Here is a 21209-nt window from a genome sequence, read left to right on the forward strand (position 1 = left end):
GGGACGGTAACGGTGCTTACACGCTGTGTCACTTTGTGTGTTGAGTTGTGCATCTGCACGTGTGTTTCTCTCTGTGTGTGTGTCTGGAGAAGGGAAGGTGAATATGTCGATTGTCGCCCCACCGAACCAAAAGGAAAAGCTTGATGTCTCCTGGACAGAAATTCGTGTCCACTCTTCTGCCACATGATTATAGCTACATGACTACTCTCTCTCTCTCTCTCTCTCTCTCTCTCTCTCTCTCTCTCTCTCTCTCTCTCTCTCTCTCTCTCTCTCTCTCTCTCTCTCTCTCTCTCTCTCTCTCTCTCCCTCCCTCCCTCCCTCCCTCCCTCCCTCCCTTAGGTCGTCTGAGCACCTGCCCAGTGATTAAGATTCGAACTCGGATCTACTCCTTTACAAATTACTCCTGTAACCATTGTGCCTTCCCATGGCAATAGGATCATGACATAACGTATGCACAAAAGTGTATTTTGAAATGTTTACCTCTGCCTGATAATAATGATAGTTTCCTTGAGGTGACAGGACACATTTTGCAGTCACAATTCTTAACTGGTCATATTTTCCACTTTCAATTTCAGGACATTGCATCGTAAATCAATATGTATCCCCAATGGGTACCAGGTGTCACGTGTGTTCTTCTTCTCGCTGTCACATGTTCACCTGTTCTCGCCCTGAAAAGCAGACAGACACCATACAAAGTTGGACCCATAACCGTAAATGTTGCCTCTCGCCCCATGGAAATGAAAGTGGAGAACCTGCATGGCCGAAACCCCCTAGCAGCCCAACTTGGAATTGACTTGCCGAAATCCCGAGACCTACAAACCCTTGTCGATGGAAACTATCTCAGTATTGGGGTCTCTGAAGCTGCAGACCTGAGAATCAGAAGCTACCAGTATCAGGACACCGACTGTGTCGACGTGTCTTGGAAAGCTACTACGTGCGTCACACAGGTGTTGACCGACTGTTTAGATCTTGGAAAGGGGCACTGGTACGGGGGATCTGAACTCCGGGAACAACTCTGGCCGTTGGAGAAGGTTAGCACGAACATGATGCCCTTCGTTGGGACGGACAGCGACTTCACTGACAACTACGGTCCTGTTCAGGAGCGCATGTTCTTCAGTTCCGAAGGACAAGGGATCTATATTGAAGAAGACATACCACTGTTTGTAAGCATCAACGCAACCGGGGATAAGAAGCTGTGTCTCCAGGCTAAATATGATGAGTATTGGTATTCCAGTGGTGGTGTCAATCTCCCGGAGCTGAACTACACAGTATGCATGGCTCAAGATGCCAGGAGTATCCACCAGCTCTTGTCAGACAGGTACATCCAGAAGCCAGAAGGAACTCCAAATCCTCTGCTGTTCCATACACCTATCTGGGCAACATGGGCAAAGTATAAAAAGAACATCACACAGGCATTGGTAATAGATTTTGTCAATGATATCAAGAAGTACAACTTTACAATAAGTCAGATAGGAATTGACGACGACTGGACCCCAAAATATGGTGACTTGGTCTTCAATCCTGAAACGTTCCCAGACCCAAAAAGCATGGTGGACACATTACACAGTCAAAATATTGCCGTAGCTCTGTGGGTCCATCCTTTTGTTAATATCGATACCAAAGCATTCCCATACCTGGCAAGTCAAGGATGGCTGATTCCAGATGTTTCTGGGAAAAGACCTGCTTTGACTACATGGTGGAATGGACCAATGGCGGGTCATATTGACTTCAGCAACCCTGGCGCAGTGAAGTGGTATCTGGACGAACTGAACGCTCTGAAGACCAACTATGGAATTGACACCTTCAAATTTGATGCAGGCGATGTAACCTATTTGCCACCAATATTCAAAGCAAACCAGACATTTCCCAATCGTAATCACTACACCAGACTGTACGCCACTGCGGCTCATAACAGCGACACCACACAGAATCGGGTAGAGGTTCGTACAGGTTTGAGAACACAACACCTTCCCATATATGTCAGAGCGTTGGATAAGAATTCAATCTGGACCTTCCAAGAAGGATTTAGGACCATTATAACAAATGTGCTGACTTTCGGGCTTTTGGGCTACCCATTCATTCTTCCGGATTATATCGGAGGCGATAGCTATGGCGCATACCCCGACCCGGAGCTGTTTATCAGATGGGTACAAGCCAACGCTCTCATGTCACTTATGCAGTTCTCACTGGAACCTTGGGCATACAACAACAGCACTGTGATAGAAGTAGCTCAGGAGATGGTTCAACTCCATGCGAAGTATGCTGACAAGATCATTGGTCTGGCCAATGACTCCTTAACCACGGGTTATCCTATCATTAGGCCCCTATGGTGGATAGCACCCACAGATGAAGCAGCCCTGACCGTGGATGATCAGTTTCTACTTGGTGATGATGTTTTGGTGGCACCTGTTGTAGAGCAAGGTGCGACAATGAGAAGAATTTATCTTCCTGCTGGTAGATGGCGCGACGAACTGAAGGGACAGACACAAGATGGAGGGAAATGGATCGACTATCCTGTTACCTTACGAGATCTTCCATATTTCACTAAAATAGCTTGACGTTGACAAAGCATCTCGTTGTAATTACGAGGGTTTCTCTTGCTGACGATTAAAGATTTGGAAGTTTTCTTACAGTCTCATAATCTGTCAAACAAAAATGTACCGCATTTATCTGATTTTGAAACTGCTGTTGGTGTCTGACTTGTTCTCGTGGATTCCCGAAAGAAACGTTGTTGTTTCCTCTGCTCCTAGAGACGTCATCACTGTTTATAAAAATTATGCAGACCTATTTTATAACCACCCCACCCCACACACACAGACACACCACAAACACACACAACACACCAACCCTCCCCCACCCAACCCCCCAGCCCTTCCCCTTCCCCCAGCCCTTCCCCTTCCCCATTAAAGTCATATAATATCGCTCACACGCACGCACATAAAATAAACACACATAGTTACGATATAACTTGTTCACTGGTCGCGAGGGGTATGGGTTTATGTATCCTCGAGGTGTGTTTATGTGCATAATAACACCTATGTTTATGAACATAAACAAACCACGATGATACATGAGCCTATGGGCCCCGAAGGACCTGTAAACTACGTATTTATCTTACCGAACACCTGAATTTTCATTTTGAACAGTTCGAAGCACTTCTGTTGAATGCGAGGCGAATCGCCATTTTGCAGACGACACAAGGTAAACAGATTTAGAGTTATCCCCCTTCCATCGATTTTCAATCGCAAAACATCGGTAATTTCAGTGCTTGATGCATGATTCAATGTTAAGCGAGACAAAGAAGTACTACCATGAAGCACAAGAAGAGTTCGGAATTCCCAGCGGTGTACATTGAAAAAAATACCTCGGCTGTAAGCGGGGTACATTTAAAATAATAGAATAGCGCCCGGCCAATCAGAAAGTGACATTCATGTGTGAGGTAAGATAACGTGTGAAGTCCATTTCTGGTGTCCTCCGTTGTTATATTGCTGGAATATTGGTGTAAAGCCAAACTCACTCACTCACTCACTGCGTGACAAGCTGTCGTGTAGGATATCAAGCATGTCATGAGTCAAGCTAACAAACTTCGCTTTTCTGTTTCATGCTGATTAGTTGATGACTAAAAGCGGCATAAAACTAAGCTCACAACTCACTCACACCAATTATGAACGGTCCCTAAGGTAATACCCTGTCCACCGTTACTCTCACTAACTCTGGGTTAGGCTTTGCTGATGGGTCAGGGTCAGTCATCAGCTGTTCAAAAAAGGTGCCTTAGTTACTCCGAAAGTCCTGGGTTCGAACCCATTGTTCTCTCTTTTACGGGAATAAATGGTCTCGACGTTAAAAGTAACATCACCCTACAACCATCACAGCTCTCTATTTCACCATCATCCTCGAAAAGAAGATTTTATGGTATGAAACAATGTGCTGAAGACCAAATTTTATACCCAGTCTTGGTATAGCTACTTACCTCAAGACTTCGATAATTATCTCAGATATATTCAAATAACCCATTTCTTCTGGAGCTATCGAAATATTCAATTTTTATTCCATATCTGCCAATCGGAATCGTGGAAAAGATGATAAAATGTAAGTGTAATCTAACGGAAATAACATGTAATAACATCAGGTAAAAATGTTTTGTATATGGACAATACGAAGCATGTGAATAATGTAAGACACATTTCCTTATTACCATGGTTACAGATAAACAAGTTTACTCTTGTTCAGAAAACTCTGTTTCGCTGTTTATCTGTGATTTATTGATTAAGTATCGCAATCACTCAGCTTTTATGCCCTCACTCAAGGCGATACTGTTTTGGATGTAAGGCTTATAAAACGTGACTCACCAGTAACATATATACCCTAAATAATATATAACTATGAGGCCTTCACGAAACTCACGTAATGATGAAAGATAACCGTTGACGTTGACCGCGGTCACTTGTGGACGTGAGGCAAATAGTTCTGAAGATGTAACAGACAACCAATATTGGCTTTCAACATTGTAAGTTGTGTTGATGTAACCTCTGTGTTTGTTTATGTTCGCTCTCGTATACAACATTTTAGGGTATGAACCAGTGAGTCTATGTTTGATTATGAACATAAACACAGATGATACCTCAACCTGTGGGCCCCGAGGGACCAGTGAACAACGTATTTATCTTACTGTACACGTTAATTTTGAACTGTTTGAAGCACGGGTATTGGATCATAAGGAGTTACAGAGACAGGCAGTTAGCCAATACCAACAACAGACAATTTACAGTTATCCCGTCAGTTATATCTGAATGCATCTTTCAGAAAGCATCTTTCTGTCATGTAGTATCAACAGGTAGGACACCAGGTGTTACAGAAAAATCGAGAGAACACCATTCTACCTATGTTACACGACACGCCTAGTCAGTTGTTTACCAAACCAAAAACACTTTTGTTTGTTTGTTGTTTACCGCCACAATCAGTAATGTCAACGCGGGCCTGTGGTCATCGGCTCGGGGTGAATTAGCTCATGATTTTGATGACTGGAGAATTAGTCCGGTATTAGATGAACATCACGTTGACGAAAACAAATGAATACGTTGATGAAGAAGAAGGCATAGTTTAGTTGTTCAAACTTCTTTAGTTGGTTTCACAAGACATGACAAACGAGTATACATGAATGAGGTGAGCGGACTTCCAGCTCAACCCCAGGGCCTTTCCTGCGAGCGGCATAATCCTGCTCGCGGTCGTTCCTACAAAGACAGTCGGAATGCCGGACTCCACACTCACATCTCACGTCCAGTATAGATGTGAGCATATATGCATATATACAGTTTTAACAACATTGGACAGGCAAAGATTCAACAATGGACAGATAGAGAAACAATAGTACTTCCTTATACAGTTGATGTGATGACAGACACAGCCAAGATGGATGACCAATAAAGACCATAAATGTCAAACACGGTAATTAATGGGAGTGACAAAGAGGAACAGGGTAGCTGACAAAACAAAGTACTCTGCGGTAGTGACAAAGATTAAGATTGCTGACTGAATAATAATAACTACATCTGGCTACATAGTTTTCGGTCTTTAGAAATACAGTATGGTTCAAAATTATTGAGAATAGCTAAAGCATTTCATATTATTAAACGAGAACAAATCAGATAAAATTGAATGTATTGTAAAAGTGAACTGACCTTTTCATGTTGTGTAGGTAACAATTAAATATTTTATCAAGTCTCCTTGAGCTTCACGGCACAGTCTAAGACGGGTAGGCATACTTCCTATCAGAGAGGTTAGTGTCTCGTGAGTTATGCTGTCCCAGTATCGGACCACTTCTCTCTTCATGTCTTCAATTTTTGTCAACCCCTTTTGATTCACACATTCCTTCATCATCCCCCAAATGTTCTCAATGGGGTTTAAGTCAGGACTATATGCAGGAAATGGTAATGCAGTCACATTTTTCTCCTGAAACCACTGCTTGGCATGTTTTGCGGTGTGTTTAGGATCATTATCTTGCTGCAAAATCCAGTCATTTCCATAAAACACATGTGCACTTGGAAGGAGAAAGTTATCTAATATGTTAGTGTAGCGTTGACTTGTCGGATTTCCCTCAAACACACACAGCGGGGTCGTTCCTAATAAGGATATCCCTCCCCATACATGAAACTTTGGGCTGTATTTAGGTCGTCGATACAACGGTGCTGACGCAGACTTTGTCCCTATTTTCACATTATTGGGATATACCCATCTTGAGCTTTCATCAGTAAAAATCACATTTTCCCAGTCAAAGTTTTCATGTGCCAAACACCACTCAACACGCCTGTCTTTATGTTCTTATTTCATGAGAGGAGAAGGAATTCCAGTCTTTTTCTCCCATCTAAGATCAATCAAATTTCTTCTAACTGTAGATTATGATACAACTGTTGATCCCCTTTCTATCATTTCATACCTGATGTTGGAGATGCTTGCCCTTTGCTTTTTAGACGCTAGAATTCCCAGCCGGACGCGATCTGAGAAGTCCAATTTTCTGGGTCTCCCTGCTCCTTTCTGGTGCTCCAAATCCTTTCCCTCTTTTAAATTCTTCCTAATCCTATACACAGTAGAAAGAGGAGTTCTCTCTGTTCTCTCTGCCAATGTATTTACATCATCAATTCCTTGATTACACAACTCAAAAATCAACCTTCTTTTATCTTCAGCAGACATTGTTGACAGTGCTGAGGAAAATGACGTCTGCTACAAATTCAGGGGAGGTAACTCTAATTGTACTATACTCAGTAGGCGAAGATGAGTTACCTCCCTTATACCATTACTTAGTTTTAAGTATCAGTGAATCAGTTGAGGTGTTAGGATAGCTCAAAGTAAGAAGAAAAATTCTCAATAATTATGAACCAGACTATATTTGGAAATGGCAGTCCTGAAGTAGACACTATAACAGCAATGGTCTGCCAGGCAATCCAGTGATCAACAGCATCAGCATCGATCTCCGTATTTGGGATACGATGACATGTGTCAACCAAGTCAGCGAGCCTGACCACCCGATCCCGTTAGTAGCCTATTACGACAAGCATACTCGCCTTTTATGGCAAGCATGGGTTACTGTTGGCCTATTCTACCCCGGACCTTCACGGGTCATTATCCCACAAACATGGGCTGCTGACGACCTACTCTTCAAGAGGTACCAGAGAACAGGCGGGGACACATGCAATAGGTTCATATGTTACTGCACCTGTAAGACACATATGTTACTGCACCTGTAAGACACATATGTTCTGGGTATTTTCACCAACGGTTCATTCTGACTAAATTTCACCACAAGATGTTTGATATCAGTACCACACTGCTGTATCTATGTAAGTGATCAGATACTGGGGATAAGCCTGATCCAGGGAAAATATGACGAAGATTTGGGGATCAAGTTCATCATTCACACATGAGTCAAACAGTTCGTACGGATCACTGGCATTCCTCGGGGGTGGCCGCTTGTAATCGCTGGCACCAACCGTGAACTCCCCTACCAGTACTTGCGCGACGAACATCTTCTTGATGTCGGTTTTCTGGTCCGTGTAGCAATGTGAATATTTTGCATCCCTTGCGAAATAGCTTCCCATTCCGTAACGGCATCCAAATCTGTCGCCGCTGTTACGAAATTCAAACCCTTGTCTGCATATCGCTTCTGTACTAGCGTCTGTTGTGCCATGCAGCAATTGCCGCTCGTCCACATTCTTCCCAGCTTTTCGTTTCATGCGCTCCCTTTGTCTGTAATATTCGACATGAGTGAATTTAATTTTGCCCAGCTTCTAACAAGATATCACGGCGGGGGACACCAGATATGGACTTCAGTCACTGTGTCCATGTGTGAATCGAACCCGGATGACGAGCAAAGGTTTTTACCAACTAGGCTACCACACAGCCGCCTTAATATTAGGCTGTGGTGTAATTCTCTGTCATGTTGTGAATCATGCGATTATATGGTTGGATGGAAGATCCAGTTTTGGAAAAAGAGAATATTTTCGTTGAAAATTCCTAGACAAAGACAAAGTAAAATAGATTCATGCGACCAAGGTAACTAATGCTGTGTTTGAAGCGTCAACTTTAACACAGTTTTTATCCCAGAAAATCAATTTAATAAAAGGACAATTCATTATGACTTGTGTGCATGCTCGTTCGTTGTTTAACGCCCCATTCAGCAATGTTTCAGCTACAAGATCATGCCCTGTAAATAATCGAATCTGGACCAGATAATCCAGTGATTGGAAAACGATGACATGCATGCATCAACGAAGTCAGCCAGTCAGTTAGTCAAATCTTACGATAAGCACTGGTTGTTGGACACCGATTCCGACCTAGATCAGCACAAATACGCCATGGCGTTTCATTAAAAACATTTCGTGAAATATGCATGACAATAGAATTCTCACGCATCAAAACGGATCCACAGTTCCCCATTTTCTATACGTTCCAGGGCGATTATCACCTTCCCAGATGGAATGGTGTTTCTGAAGAGGCTCTCGACCCGCAGGTACTCCTCCGATGTCTCTGATACCTAGCAAAGACAAATGGTCATAGGAAACCGTTATCGGTGCCGTACAGGTTGAAACGAAGATCCCAAACACCGTACACTACGGTTAGCACAAACTCAAATGTAATTATTAATTTAAGGGTGTTATAAACGTATTTCGTTCAATACGTTTCGACCTTTCCGTGAAATCTCAAAAAGCCTATGGCCCCGGCCAATCAGTTGCTGGAATAAAAGCGATGTAAAACCATACTCACTAACTCAGTCGTTCACTCACTCACTCACTCACTCACTGGGGATCTTCAAAATTTAAACGTAATTATATGATCTTCTAACACATACACGTAACAGTAAGCTATGTTTGTTATAAATATAGCCTACTCTATATTGCATATACATACAGAAAGAAAAGTCTAATATATATTCAAGGGTTAAACTCCAGGATTGCAATACACAACAGCATACAGTACATCTCCATACCACGAGATATCTCTGTTAAAGGAAGTGTCCACTGACCGTATATTCATAAACATGAGTTTGACAATCAGTATGAACCGTGTACAACATCCCATCGCCCGGGACAAGTCAGTTTTCATTTCGGGCAATCAAATAACGGTATCTTACTTATCCGTGGGCTACTAGATAATTTCCACTTATGGTTTCAAACTGCAAATAAACTTGGATTTCATTTCATATCTGCTTATTACGTAGCTTTATTAAATTTCGCATTAATAATAAAATAGAGTTATCGTTCTTTGAAATCTTCGATGAATAGTCCAGTAAAACTTAACTTCAAACATTAACATTGTGTCATAAAATCAAGGCAACTGAAAAGTAGTCACTAGAAGTTACTTTCCTTAAGTCACCTGCCATGTGGCAAGTGCCTCTTAAAAAATAATTTGAACCTCTGGTCATGAAACCGGTTGGAACGTGACTAAAAGCGTGTCATAAACACAAGGAAAGGAAAGGAAATTTGTCGACAAAAAACATGGTAAAATAATTTAATTTTGTATGTTGCCACTGTCTTCCACATGTCAACATGAGAACTCTTTGAAAGCTTGAATGCTGGAACTGTGACGACCATAAAATGTTTCGTGCTGGATTTGAACTACGGACCTTCTGATGGGAAGTCGACATGTCCACATGATCAAAGAGGCTAACCCGCCATCAAACTGACAACGTAATGATATCATCTGCGGGATGACTCGACAAGCTGCTACAAACACACAGACCTTCTTTTGCAGATAGGCTTAACGACTTTTTAAACACTATTCCAGTTATACCTCAGTGTGTCAGTTTTACCATTTCTCTCTTGTAATGCTTCGCAAGTTCATCCATGTCTGTGTAGACAGTACTCCACTCTTTAGGGCTCAGTGGTTTCAGCAGTCGTGGGTCGACCCTAAAACAATATATGAAAGCTTGTCAACATCTTGTATACAAGAGGGAGGGCAGGGTGACCTTGTGGTAGATTTGCTCGCTCTTTCCGCCGTAGACCTGGGTTCGATTCCCACATGGGTGCAATGTGTAAAGTGTAATTCTGGTGTCCCCCACCGTAATATTGCTGGAGTATTACTAAAGGCGGTACGAGAGTGTGTGTGATGGGTGTGTGTGGGAGGGTTTGGTGTGTGTGTGTGTGTGTGTGTGTGTGTGTGTGTGTGGTGTGTGCTTTCATGCATATTTATTTCTAAAACACGTGCATTTTATGTGCACGTTACATGTAAATAAACTCCATACAATCAGTGTATCGTCTGATCGCTAGATTTCATTACCGTGGCTAGCTAATCTCAGAACGCGTGAAGCCCTACGAAAACACGCACACAAGTCATCAAAGTTAAGGATTCTTAGGGCTACCCACGCTGTCTGTGCTGGATGGTTAACAGTGACATAAACAGCTCATCCCTTCGGGTACCCATTCCCTGCTGGGTGAACAGGCACATTAAGGACAAAGCCACTTGCCTCGTGTCACATGTGCTTCTTTGTGGGACAGGACCGAAGTCCCAGAAGCTCTTACGTCACCCATCCAAACTTACCACGACCAATATTTCTTACCCTTAGGTGGTTTGTGACCTGGGTCCAGATGTGTGAAGCGCTAAGATAGCCGTAAGTGTCATGCAGTATCATTAACTTAGGACTATCCTATGAGAGCTTCGAAAATCTAGGCCCTTGTATTCACCTGGTTTCAAACTCTGTCTCGGTGAAAAAACGTGGTCTCCTCGTAACCCGGCGTTTGGTGGAAGTAGTGATGTTTGTTTGTGTCATGCTGCCAAAGTGAATGTCGTAGATGTTGCCGCTGATTTGGAGTTGAAGTTGTCCGACGGGATTGTCTATAAACGCTTTCTCTAACCGATGTCTGATGTCTGGCTCCTAAAACAAAATTGGTATTATTAAGTAACGTTTGGTCTTTTATATAAAAGAATGTATAGACAAAGCACTCGAGGCGTTAAGACAACAGTGGTTGCCAGGGACAGAGGCATCCTACAGGATCGTGAGGAATCGGCTGAAAGCGGCAGGATCCGGGGCCTGAAAACCCATCAAGCTATAAACTGTCTCCAGTTTACAAACCGGCACGACTTATTGGGTTAGTCAATGTGCTTGCTGGAACATTGCATTGTCTCACACATAAATAGACCACTGTCCTACTACTAACGAGCACTCCACTCACAAGCGAGTAACATTTGTATGTACCCCGCTGGGAATGTTGAACCCATTTGGTACTTCATGGCTGTAATACTTTATCTCAAATAACATGTACGGAAATTACCGATGTTTTGCGAATGCAAATCGATGGAAGGGAGATAACTCTAAATCTGTTTTTACTGTCGTCTGCAAAATCTATCGATGGCTACAAAAGGTTTAATATGCCTGCTTCAAACAATTCAAAATTAACATTGGTCATGAGGGAAACATAGGCTTATAAACCCTCGATGTTTTCTATGTTCCCTGATCTCCATGTTCCCCTCGTGACCAGTGAATAACTCATAACGGCAAAGGGTTCGCTTTTCCAAAATGGGTTCTTGTTATATGGTGGATGGTCGTACACGTGTCTCGCGAAAAAGGAGCACAGCTATTGTTCCTGCAGTGTTCAGGAGACAGTATCCCTGTGCGCCAATTAATTATGTTTTTGAAAATACATTTCCTTGGCTTTCATTACCATCTGCTACCCATCAACAGTCATAAGTTTCCAATTACACCGCTATTGCTCACCATTACATCATACTCTATCCACACTCCATCTTCATCCTCCCAGAACCACCTCCAAAACGTAGACCACCTGTATCGTTCCGGTTCGACCTTTGGGGAGTCGGAGGAAGGTGTTGTCAGACGTCGGACACTCATCTGTGTCTGTTTACTGCATCCAGTCATAGTCTTGAAGTTGATGGTCACAATATTCCCCTTTCTGTTCATGTAAACAGAGACAGACGGGTTAGAATTGGTCTTCAGTAACCTATGCTATTGGAAAGAGGCGACTAACGTGATCGTTTGGCTTAGTTAACACATGTAAGTTATAGATGCTCATGATGTTGATCACTGGTGTGTCCAGACTCGATTATTTACAGACCACCGCCATATCACTGCAATATTGCCGAGTGTGGCGTTAAACAACAAACAACAGACTAGTGTAAACACATAGTTGACGATGCCAGAAAGCAATTAAGATGCAATGCATATCTAAAGAGGCGAATATTAATCTGTAATCAAATTGTGATACAGCTTCAAGTATGAAACAAAAGCACAACTCTCTCTTTAAAGCAAACTTGTTTCTCATCTGTTCTGAGAAAATGTGCTGGAATTCTGCATTAAGACTGTATACGTGTGCTGATCCAATCGTAAAACTAAATATCGTTTCGTTATCACCTTACCCGAACCGTGTCTTCACAAGTTGCACAGGTCAAACATTTTCTGGGACAATGTCTTTCCATAAACTCATCTTTTACAGAATTGCTCGATTCGTTTCCATAATGATTGCAAACACATATTGTTCTACGTTTCAATTCTGATTATGGGGGACACTGTGCAGAACCTATAGCAACCAAAGAAATTCCTTTCAAAACAGGACCAGGTCATGCTGGATTGATACGCGAAAGCTTTGTATATTAGTAAATATCAAACATGCTACTGACTATATGATGTGGATCTTCTCCACATCCACCTGGCTATATATGAATGTGATTGGATGATTGCAGATACGGGAGTACGAAGAGGATACGATTTGAAACATTTATATATTCTCTCCAAAAAAGTAGGGGATAATCATTTTGTTCATTTACGATTAAAAATATTTTAAAATTAGGAGATCAATCGGATTCAGTCGATGTTGATGTGATATTATTGAATGTTTTGAGAGTGCATCACCATTTGCACTTCCTTACTACCATAGATATTTGGAATGTAGTCTCATTTAAAAGATGGCATGTAATTTGCATGCATACGATTTTCATTTTAAAACAACCGACTAGAAACAAACACTAACAAACGCGGGCTACAAGATTAGTGTCAAAATTATTGTTCAAAGTAATTTCTTGACCTTCTTGAAAAAAGATCCTAACATGGATACAATATGTGAAGATCATTCCTATGTCCCCCGCCGTAATATTGCTGGAATATTGCTAATGTGGGTTAAAACCATACTCACCCACTCACACGGCAGCAGTCTCACCTGAAGGCAATAAGACACTGGCTCTCCTGGGGATCACCAAATGTTTTCTCAAGCTGAATATTAGTAGTGTCATCAAAGTCACGCCAAGTCTGCTCCTCTTCATCCTGTAACAGGCACTGCCACTGGTAAATTCTCTTTTTGTGGTGCTTATCACATTTTCCCTTTCGAGGGCAATTTTGGAAGTGTTCCATGCAAATTTCACCATCCCATGGTTGCATGCAGCTCTTTTGTGGAATCCGTCCAAAGTTTCCTCTGCCCCCTCGTCCTCCGAGCCTTCCTCGTCCTGTTCCAGATCCCCGTCCCCATGAAGTTCCGCGTATGTTCCTTTCCTGGTTTATGTGCGCTAACACGGGTTCTGATCTGTATCCAGACACTGCTGACTGACATAACTCAAGTGCCCTCAAATCACCAAGGATTTCTTCTTCAGATCTCTTCATATCAATGCCGTATCTTTCAAGAGTAATTGCCACTCTTTTATCAAGGACATCGTGGCCATCACAGACAGGCATTGTGCAAGATTCGTTTATGTAATTTGGACACAAATGTAAAAATGGGCATTTCCTCTGTGACTCGTCACAGCAACCAGTTTGGAAATTTCGGCAAATGCGTGGTGTAGTTTGATAAGTTCGGTTCCGAATACACCTGAAGATATTTCGTACATCCTCGACAGGAAGTTGATCCATCCAAAACTGACTAAGCACCTTTCGGTTGTGAGGAGTATCCAAACTATGACCATACTCACACACCTTTCTTCTACAGGAATTAGAGAGCAAAAAATATTTGCAAATATGAAGATATCCACATGTAGACTTTGAGCATTGCGTCTTTACAGGACATAATTCAACTTTAACTTCAATTCGTACATACGGTATTTCGTGAGATCCCTCTGATATTGAAAAGGTACTTTGTAAATTTTGAAGTCGTTGCCTGAGATCAGATGTGTTTAATTGTCCCAGTGTCCCACGGGTCAGGAGCTCAGAACGCACAGTACTGAGAGCACTTTCACAGTTTGTTTTTTTCGATATTAGTTCAAGAAGAGTTATCGCCAATTTGTCATTCATAATTTTTTCTTATAAATGAAAACCTTGCTTAATATCTGAAAAGAAATTAATATCATGTTATAAAACATTTATTTGTAAAATGGGTGTACTTATAAATACATTTTTGGGTGTTCATGTCTGGATCAATTTTTCACATGATGTGACTCCAATGCATTGTTCATAATCAATTTCGTTTTAACAGCGGAAACCCAGTTAGTGAATATAACACTACTAAAGATAATGTGAGAAGTTTCTGGGGGGTTGGTTTGGGGTTTTTTTTATTTTATGGTTATTTGGGTGTTTTGTTGGTTAGTTTTTGTGTTTTGTTCGTTTGTTTTTTGTTTGTTTGTTTTCGTTCTTGGGGTTTTCTTTTGTGGGATAACAATGCAGAAAAATCTATTGATTATCTTGATTTTCTTGGCACATATAATTTGTACAAATCCATGAATACTCATATTTTTCGCATCATGCTGTCACAGCAAGAATCACCATGAAAAGGTTATCCTACGAATACTTTTCAACAATATTCATGACTATGATACATATGAATGAAAATGTCTGTATACGAAAACAAACACAAATACACTGCTCAATACAGTGAATTTGACACATTTTGTTACCAACCTGAATATATAAAAATACACAGTGTGATCACTATGCGTGGGTGGCGGAGTGAGTGGGTGGGTAGGTGAGTTAGTGAGTGAGTTTTGGGTGAGTGTTTCGGTGGGTGGATGGGTGGGTGGTTGAATGAGTGAGTGAGTGAGTGTTTTAGTTTATAAGGATGTGACGACCCCTCTGCGATACTGACAATATACATGTAGCTTCTTAGCATTAAGCATAAAATTTGATCTAAATACTGAAGATAATAAAACAACGAGGACAGTTTTAAGAAGGAAATTAAGTAAGTATATATATCTTGTCTGCTGCCAAAAACTGGGGAGAACATGGTGGAACATGTGCAAAAACAAAAAAGGGCAAAACGAGAAATCTGGAAGTAATGCAACCTGATAAATATGACAAATACATGTCTGACTTCTTGTCTGAGGAGGAAGGTTCGTTCCAATTTGAGGAATCGAACCCGCGTCGATTTTCGCAGCAGTTGGTTTTCCCCTCACTCAGATTTATTACATAAGTCACGCTGCCATTTTGTCGATAACAAATCATTCACAAATTAAAATTAACAAATAAAGTCTCACCAAAAAGAAATATGGCTGTCGGATTTCAGGTGTCTCGCTCGCGGGTTTTCAGCATAAACAGGAAATCAAGATGGCGACTTCAGTGAATACAACGGAGAGGTGACATTATATGAATATATCCTTGCAAGGTACATGGATTGAGATTTAGCACAAAGTAAACTAAACTCACCTGTTATTTGTCACGGGTAATAAGCAGAGCTAACTATAAAATTAAACCTCTGAAATGAAAATAACATTTCGACTTCTGCCAACATTAACGCTTAATGCCATCTGTAGACCCGTCAGGATATCAAATTCAGGTACAAGTGTAACGAAAGCTAGGGCGTGGTGACCTAGTTATTCGGGAGCATTCACTGCACAGGGGTTGTCTAAAGCTGATTTGAGAACATTCACAATTAAACTAGCATTTCATAGAAGTAAACATTTCCTTTAAATTGAAAATAAGCCCCAGTGAGAAGGGAGATTCAAAACCTATGGTAATCTAGACTTGTCTCATTTAGGCAGAAGGGAAATAATTCCCCTCGGAGACTATTTGGCCTGTGACATGGAAGCTAAGCAGAATATATATAGCCGATGACTGCAAGTTTTATTACACAACAATCAGGAGCTGTAACTTCTTCTCAGCATGAGAAAAAAGTATAGCACCAGTGCCATTTTTTCTTTGATGCAGAACTACTGTAATCCTATAGCGCACCCTTGGTGTGGTAGATGCAGTGTCTGTCTGGAGAAGGGAAGGTCAACATGTCAATTCTCGGCCCCGTCAAGCCAAAGGAAAAGCTTGATGTCTCCCGGACAGACATTCGTGTCCTCTCTCCTGATACACCATTATGACCCCTCTCTCTGTCACGCTTACACTACAATACCGAATATGTAAAGAAGCTGAAAGAAACCCTTTGTCAAAGCATGTCACATGACTCTTCACGCTTCATAAATATCCTCTGCAACATACCTATCTCTACTGGGCCACAAAGAGTCGACGATAGACTTATGTAATTAATACCACAAACCCGTTTAACGTGGCTGTGTTCCCTTTCGACTTTCATCATGTTTTGTGTCATTTAGGTACAAACTGTACAAATTGGGAATGAGATAATATTTACCTCTAATGCAACACATTTAGAACTGTACACAATACCTGTCTCCTATCGTGTTGTGTAGATGCCCTCTCGTTGACTCAATGTTCAAATAGGAGTGGACTGTCTTGTGCCACTTAGGATCAGATTCAGTTTAGTCGTACGGAATCCGTGAGAATAACTGTGTAACTCACTCACTCACTCACACCCTCACCTATTACCTCAGACACTCACTGACCACCCCACCTACCTAGACACTAACCCATCCACTCACTCACTCACTCACTCACTCACTCGGCCTCAGTATCTCCCCTCTTACCAAATTCCTATCGTTTAGGTGTACTAAACCAGCCAGGATCGAATGTCTCCAGGAACACAAATTGGTCTCTTCTCTTTTGCTCCATATCAAATAGTATCCAGGGTCCCATATTACATAAAAAGCCGCAAAATTTACAAAGAAAACGAAGCGAAAAACTGTTAATAACCTTTATTCGGTATTTATCAGAGTATAGTCGGTAACACGTTTCCTTTTCAAATCATCCGGCTAGGCAATTTCAGATATTGAGAAAACTTTTAACTCGTTGCATACTGAAGATTATTCAAAACAAATATGAAAATATATCTAAATCAAAAGACTCAAGGATGATCGGACTAATTTTCCTGTTATCAATCTGTCAATGACCATTAAGGCCCACGTTAATCGGTTACAACAGATTAACAATTAGCAGTGTATGAAATAAGGCCCGTCCAACCGTCCGAGACAGGCAAGCTTTCTGACCGACGGCCTAAATTTACAGCTAATGACCCCGATGGTCTGGTACAAATTTTAGACGTTCCATATATGAGAGTAAATATCTTTGTGTTTGGCCTGGTTAAATCCTTTTTAGCCTGGTAACATTTTGTTCCTTGCTTATTTCATACACTGCAGTTAGCAATATCAAACAATCGAGTGGTCCCACAGTACTTTTGAGCAGTCTATTTCGACTGTAGGTACGACCACAGCAATGACGATGTAAAGAGAAGCTACCAAGCGATACGGGATTGGAGAATATACAATGATGTCGTGTCGAGCGTAACGTAAAGGACAGAGTTCATTCTACATGGTGGAAATCAGGGTGTACTTTACAACCAAATGCACAACAGTTTAATATAACGCCAGGTTAGGATTTCTCCGAAGTAGACTATGTTTAAGGAGGGCCATCCTCATGGGGAAAGTTGTATGCACACACACCTGCAAAGTGTGTCTCATATGAAGGCAGGGGGATACATTGTGCATGTACTCCTGTGTCTTATATGGAGTGAGAGGGGCACGTATAATGCATATACACCCGCAAGGTGTGTGTAATATAGGGGGATGGAGATAAGTATAATACATATACACCCGCAAGGTGTGTCTCATATTGAGGAATGGAGGTACGTATAATACATATACACCTGCAAGGTGTGTCTCATATTGAGGGATGGAGATATCTATAATACATATACACCCCAAGGTGTGTCTCATATTGAGGGATGGAGATATGTTTAATACATATACACCCGCAAGGTGTGTCTCATATTGAGACATTTCGACCTCTGCCAACACTAACGCTTAATGCCATCTGTAGACCCGTCAGGATATCAAATTCAGGTACAAGTGTAACGAAAGCTAGGGCGTGGTGACCTAGTTATTCGGGAGCATTCACTGCACAGGGGTTATCTAAAGCTGATTTGAGAACATTCACAATTAAACTAGCATTTCATTGAAGTAAACATTTCCTTTAAATTGAAAATGAGCCCCAGTGAGAAGGGAGATTCAAAACCTATGGAAATCTAGACTTGTCTCATTTAGGCAGAAGGGAAATTATCCCCCTCGGAGACTATTTGGCCTGTGACATGGATGCTAAGCAGAATATATATAGCCGATGACTGCAAGTTTTATTACACAACAATCAGGAGCTGTAACTTCTTCTCAGCATGAAGAACAAAAGTGGTCTCTTCTCTTTTGCTCCATATCAAATAGTATCCAGGGTCCCATATTACAGAAAAAGCCGCAAAATTTTACAAAGAAAACGAAACGAAAAGCTGTTAATAACCTTTATTCCGTATTTATCAGACTATAGTCGGTAACACGTTTCCTTTTCAAATCATCCGGCTCGGCAATTTCAGATATTGAGAAAACTTTTAACTCGTTGCATACTAAAGATTATTCAAAACAAATATGAAAATATATCTAAATCAAAAGACTCAAGGATGATCGGACTAATTTTCCTGTTATCAATCTGTCAATGACCATTAAGGTCCACGTTAATCGGTTACAACAGATTAACAATTAGCAGTGTATGAAATAAGGCCCGTCCAACCGTCCGAGACGGGCAAGCTTTCTGACCGACGGCCTAAATTTACAGCTAATGAGCCCGATGGTCTGGTACAAATTTTAGATTCATATATCAGAGTAAATATCTTTGTGTTTGGCCTGGTTAAATCCTTTTTAGACTGGTAACATTTTGTTCCTTGCTGATTTCATACACTGCAGTTAGCAATATCAAACAATCGAGTGGTCCCACAGTATTTTTGAGCAGTCTATTTCGACTGTAGGTACGACCACAGCAATGACGATGTAAAGAGAAGCTAAAAAGCGATACGGGATCGGAGAATATACAATGATGTCGTGTCAAGCGTAACTTAAAGGACAGAGTTCATTCTACATGGTGGAAATCAGGGTGTACTTTACAACCAAATGCAAAACAGTTTAACATAACGCCAGGTTAGGATTTCTCCGGAGTAGACTATGTTTATATACTCCTGTGTCTTATATTGAGTGAGAGGGGCACGTATAATGCATATACACCCGCAAGGTGTTTCTCATATTGAGGGATGGAGACACATATAATACATATACACCTGCAAGGTGTGTCTCATATTGAGGGATGGAGATATACACCTGCTAGGTGTGTTTCATATTGAGGGATAATACATTACATATAATACATATACACCTGCAAGGTGTGTGTAATATTGGGGGATGGAGATAAGTATAATACATATACACCTGCAAGGTGTGTCTCATATTGAGGGATGGAGATATACACCTGCTAGGTGTGTTTCATATTGAGGGATAATACATTACATATAATACATATACACCTGCAAGGTGTGTGTAATATTGGGGGATGGAGATAAGTATAATACATATACACCTGCAAGGTGTGTCTCATATTGAGGGATGGAGATATACACCTGTTAGGTGTGTTTCATATTGAGGGATAATACATTACATATAATACATATACACCTGCAAGGTGTGTGTAATATTGGGGGATGGAGATAAGTATAATACATATACACCCGCAAAGTGTGTCTCATATTGAGGGATGGAGATATGTATAATACATATACACCTGCAAGGTGTGTCTCATGTTGAGGGATGGAGATACGTATAATACATATACACCTACTAGGTGTGTCTCATATTAAGGGATGGAGACACATATAATACATAATACACCAGCAAGGTGTGTCTCATATGAAGGGAGAGGGATATACTACGCATATACTCATGTGTCTTATATGGAGGGAGAGAGACACGTACAATGCATATACACCTGAATTCAGGCAAGTAGGAATTATGCATATACAACTGCAAGCTGTGTCTCATATTGAGGGATTGAGATATGTATAATACATATACACCCGCAAGGTGTGTCTCATATTGAGGGATGGAGACATGCATAATACATATACACCCATAAGGTGTGTCTCATATTAAGGGATCGAGATACGTATAAAACATATACACCCGGAAGGTGTGTCTCATATTGAGGGATGGAGATAGCTATAATACATATACACCCGCAAGGTGTGTCTCATATTGAGGGATGGAGATACGTACACTACATATACACCCCAAAGTGTGTCTCATATTGAGGGATGGAGATATGTATAATACATATACACTCGCAAGGTGTGTCTCATATTGAGGGATGGAGATACGTATAATACATAATACACCAGCAAGGTGTGTCTCATATGAAGGCAGAGGGATATGTTATGCATATAGTCCTGTGTCTTATATGGAGGGAGAGAGACACGTACAATGCATATACACCTGAATTCAGACAAATAGGAATTATGCATATTCACCCTCAAGGTGTGTCTCATATGAAGGGAAACAGATGCAGTTTTATGCATATATACCTGCAAGGTGTATTTCATGTGAAGGGAGGGGGATACAAATATAAGCATTTTCACCTGTTCACCTGCACGGTGTGTCTCATGTCAAGGCAGAGTTATACGAATAAGTTATATACACCTGCCAAGGGTGTCTCATATAAAGGGGGAGGGATACAACTTTATGCAGATACACCTGCAAGGTGTGTCTCATATGAAGGGAGACAGATGCAGTTTTATGCATCTGCAAGATGTATTTCCTGTGAAGGGAGGCGGAAACAAATATATTTAGCATTTTCACCTGCAAGGTGTGTCTCATATAAAGGCAGACGGATACGAATAATGCATATACACCTGCCAGGGGTGTCTCATATAAAGGCAGAGGGATACGATTTTATGCATATACACCTGCAAGGTGTGTCTGCTATGAAGGGAGAGGGATGCATGTTGTACCTATACACCTGCAAGGTGTGTTTCATATTAAGACAGAGAAATACGTATTATGCAGATACACCTACAAAATGTGTTTCATGTGAGGGGAGACGGATAAACATATAAGCATTTTCACCTGCAAGGTGGGACTCATATGCAAAG

At 41.2% G+C, this 21209-nt stretch overlaps 2 protein-coding genes across 2 annotated transcripts in view; one reads left to right on the plus strand and one right to left on the minus strand.

The window, feature by feature from the left end:
- The window catches only part of LOC137268555 (myogenesis-regulating glycosidase-like), a 4484-nt gene extending 1858 nt beyond the window's left edge, over positions 1–2626 (plus strand). Inside the window, exon 2 of the mRNA XM_067803124.1 lies at positions 576–2626. Coding sequence (XP_067659225.1) covers positions 597–2558 — 1962 coding nt within the window. The 5' untranslated portion in view covers positions 576–596 and the 3' untranslated portion in view covers positions 2559–2626. The remainder of the gene's footprint in view (positions 1–575) is intronic.
- A 2473-nt stretch (positions 2627–5099) lies between these two features.
- LOC137268658 (protein mono-ADP-ribosyltransferase PARP12-like) lies at positions 5100–15702 on the minus strand. The gene is made up of 7 exons (XM_067803233.1): positions 15563–15702; positions 13158–14253; positions 11705–11897; positions 10674–10864; positions 9803–9899; positions 8403–8527; positions 5100–7740 (listed from the first exon to the last, which is right to left on the minus strand). Exons 2-7 carry the CDS (start codon positions 14216–14218, stop codon positions 7311–7313), a joined length of 2097 nt encoding a protein of 698 aa, XP_067659334.1. The 5' UTR covers positions 14219–14253; positions 15563–15702; the 3' UTR covers positions 5100–7310.
- Positions 15703–21209: the final 5507 nt, after the last annotated feature.

Source organism: Haliotis asinina, chromosome 16 (assembly GCF_037392515.1).
Source record: "Haliotis asinina isolate JCU_RB_2024 chromosome 16, JCU_Hal_asi_v2, whole genome shotgun sequence".
In the NCBI taxonomy this organism is placed as follows: Eukaryota; Metazoa; Mollusca; class Gastropoda; order Lepetellida; family Haliotidae; genus Haliotis; species Haliotis asinina.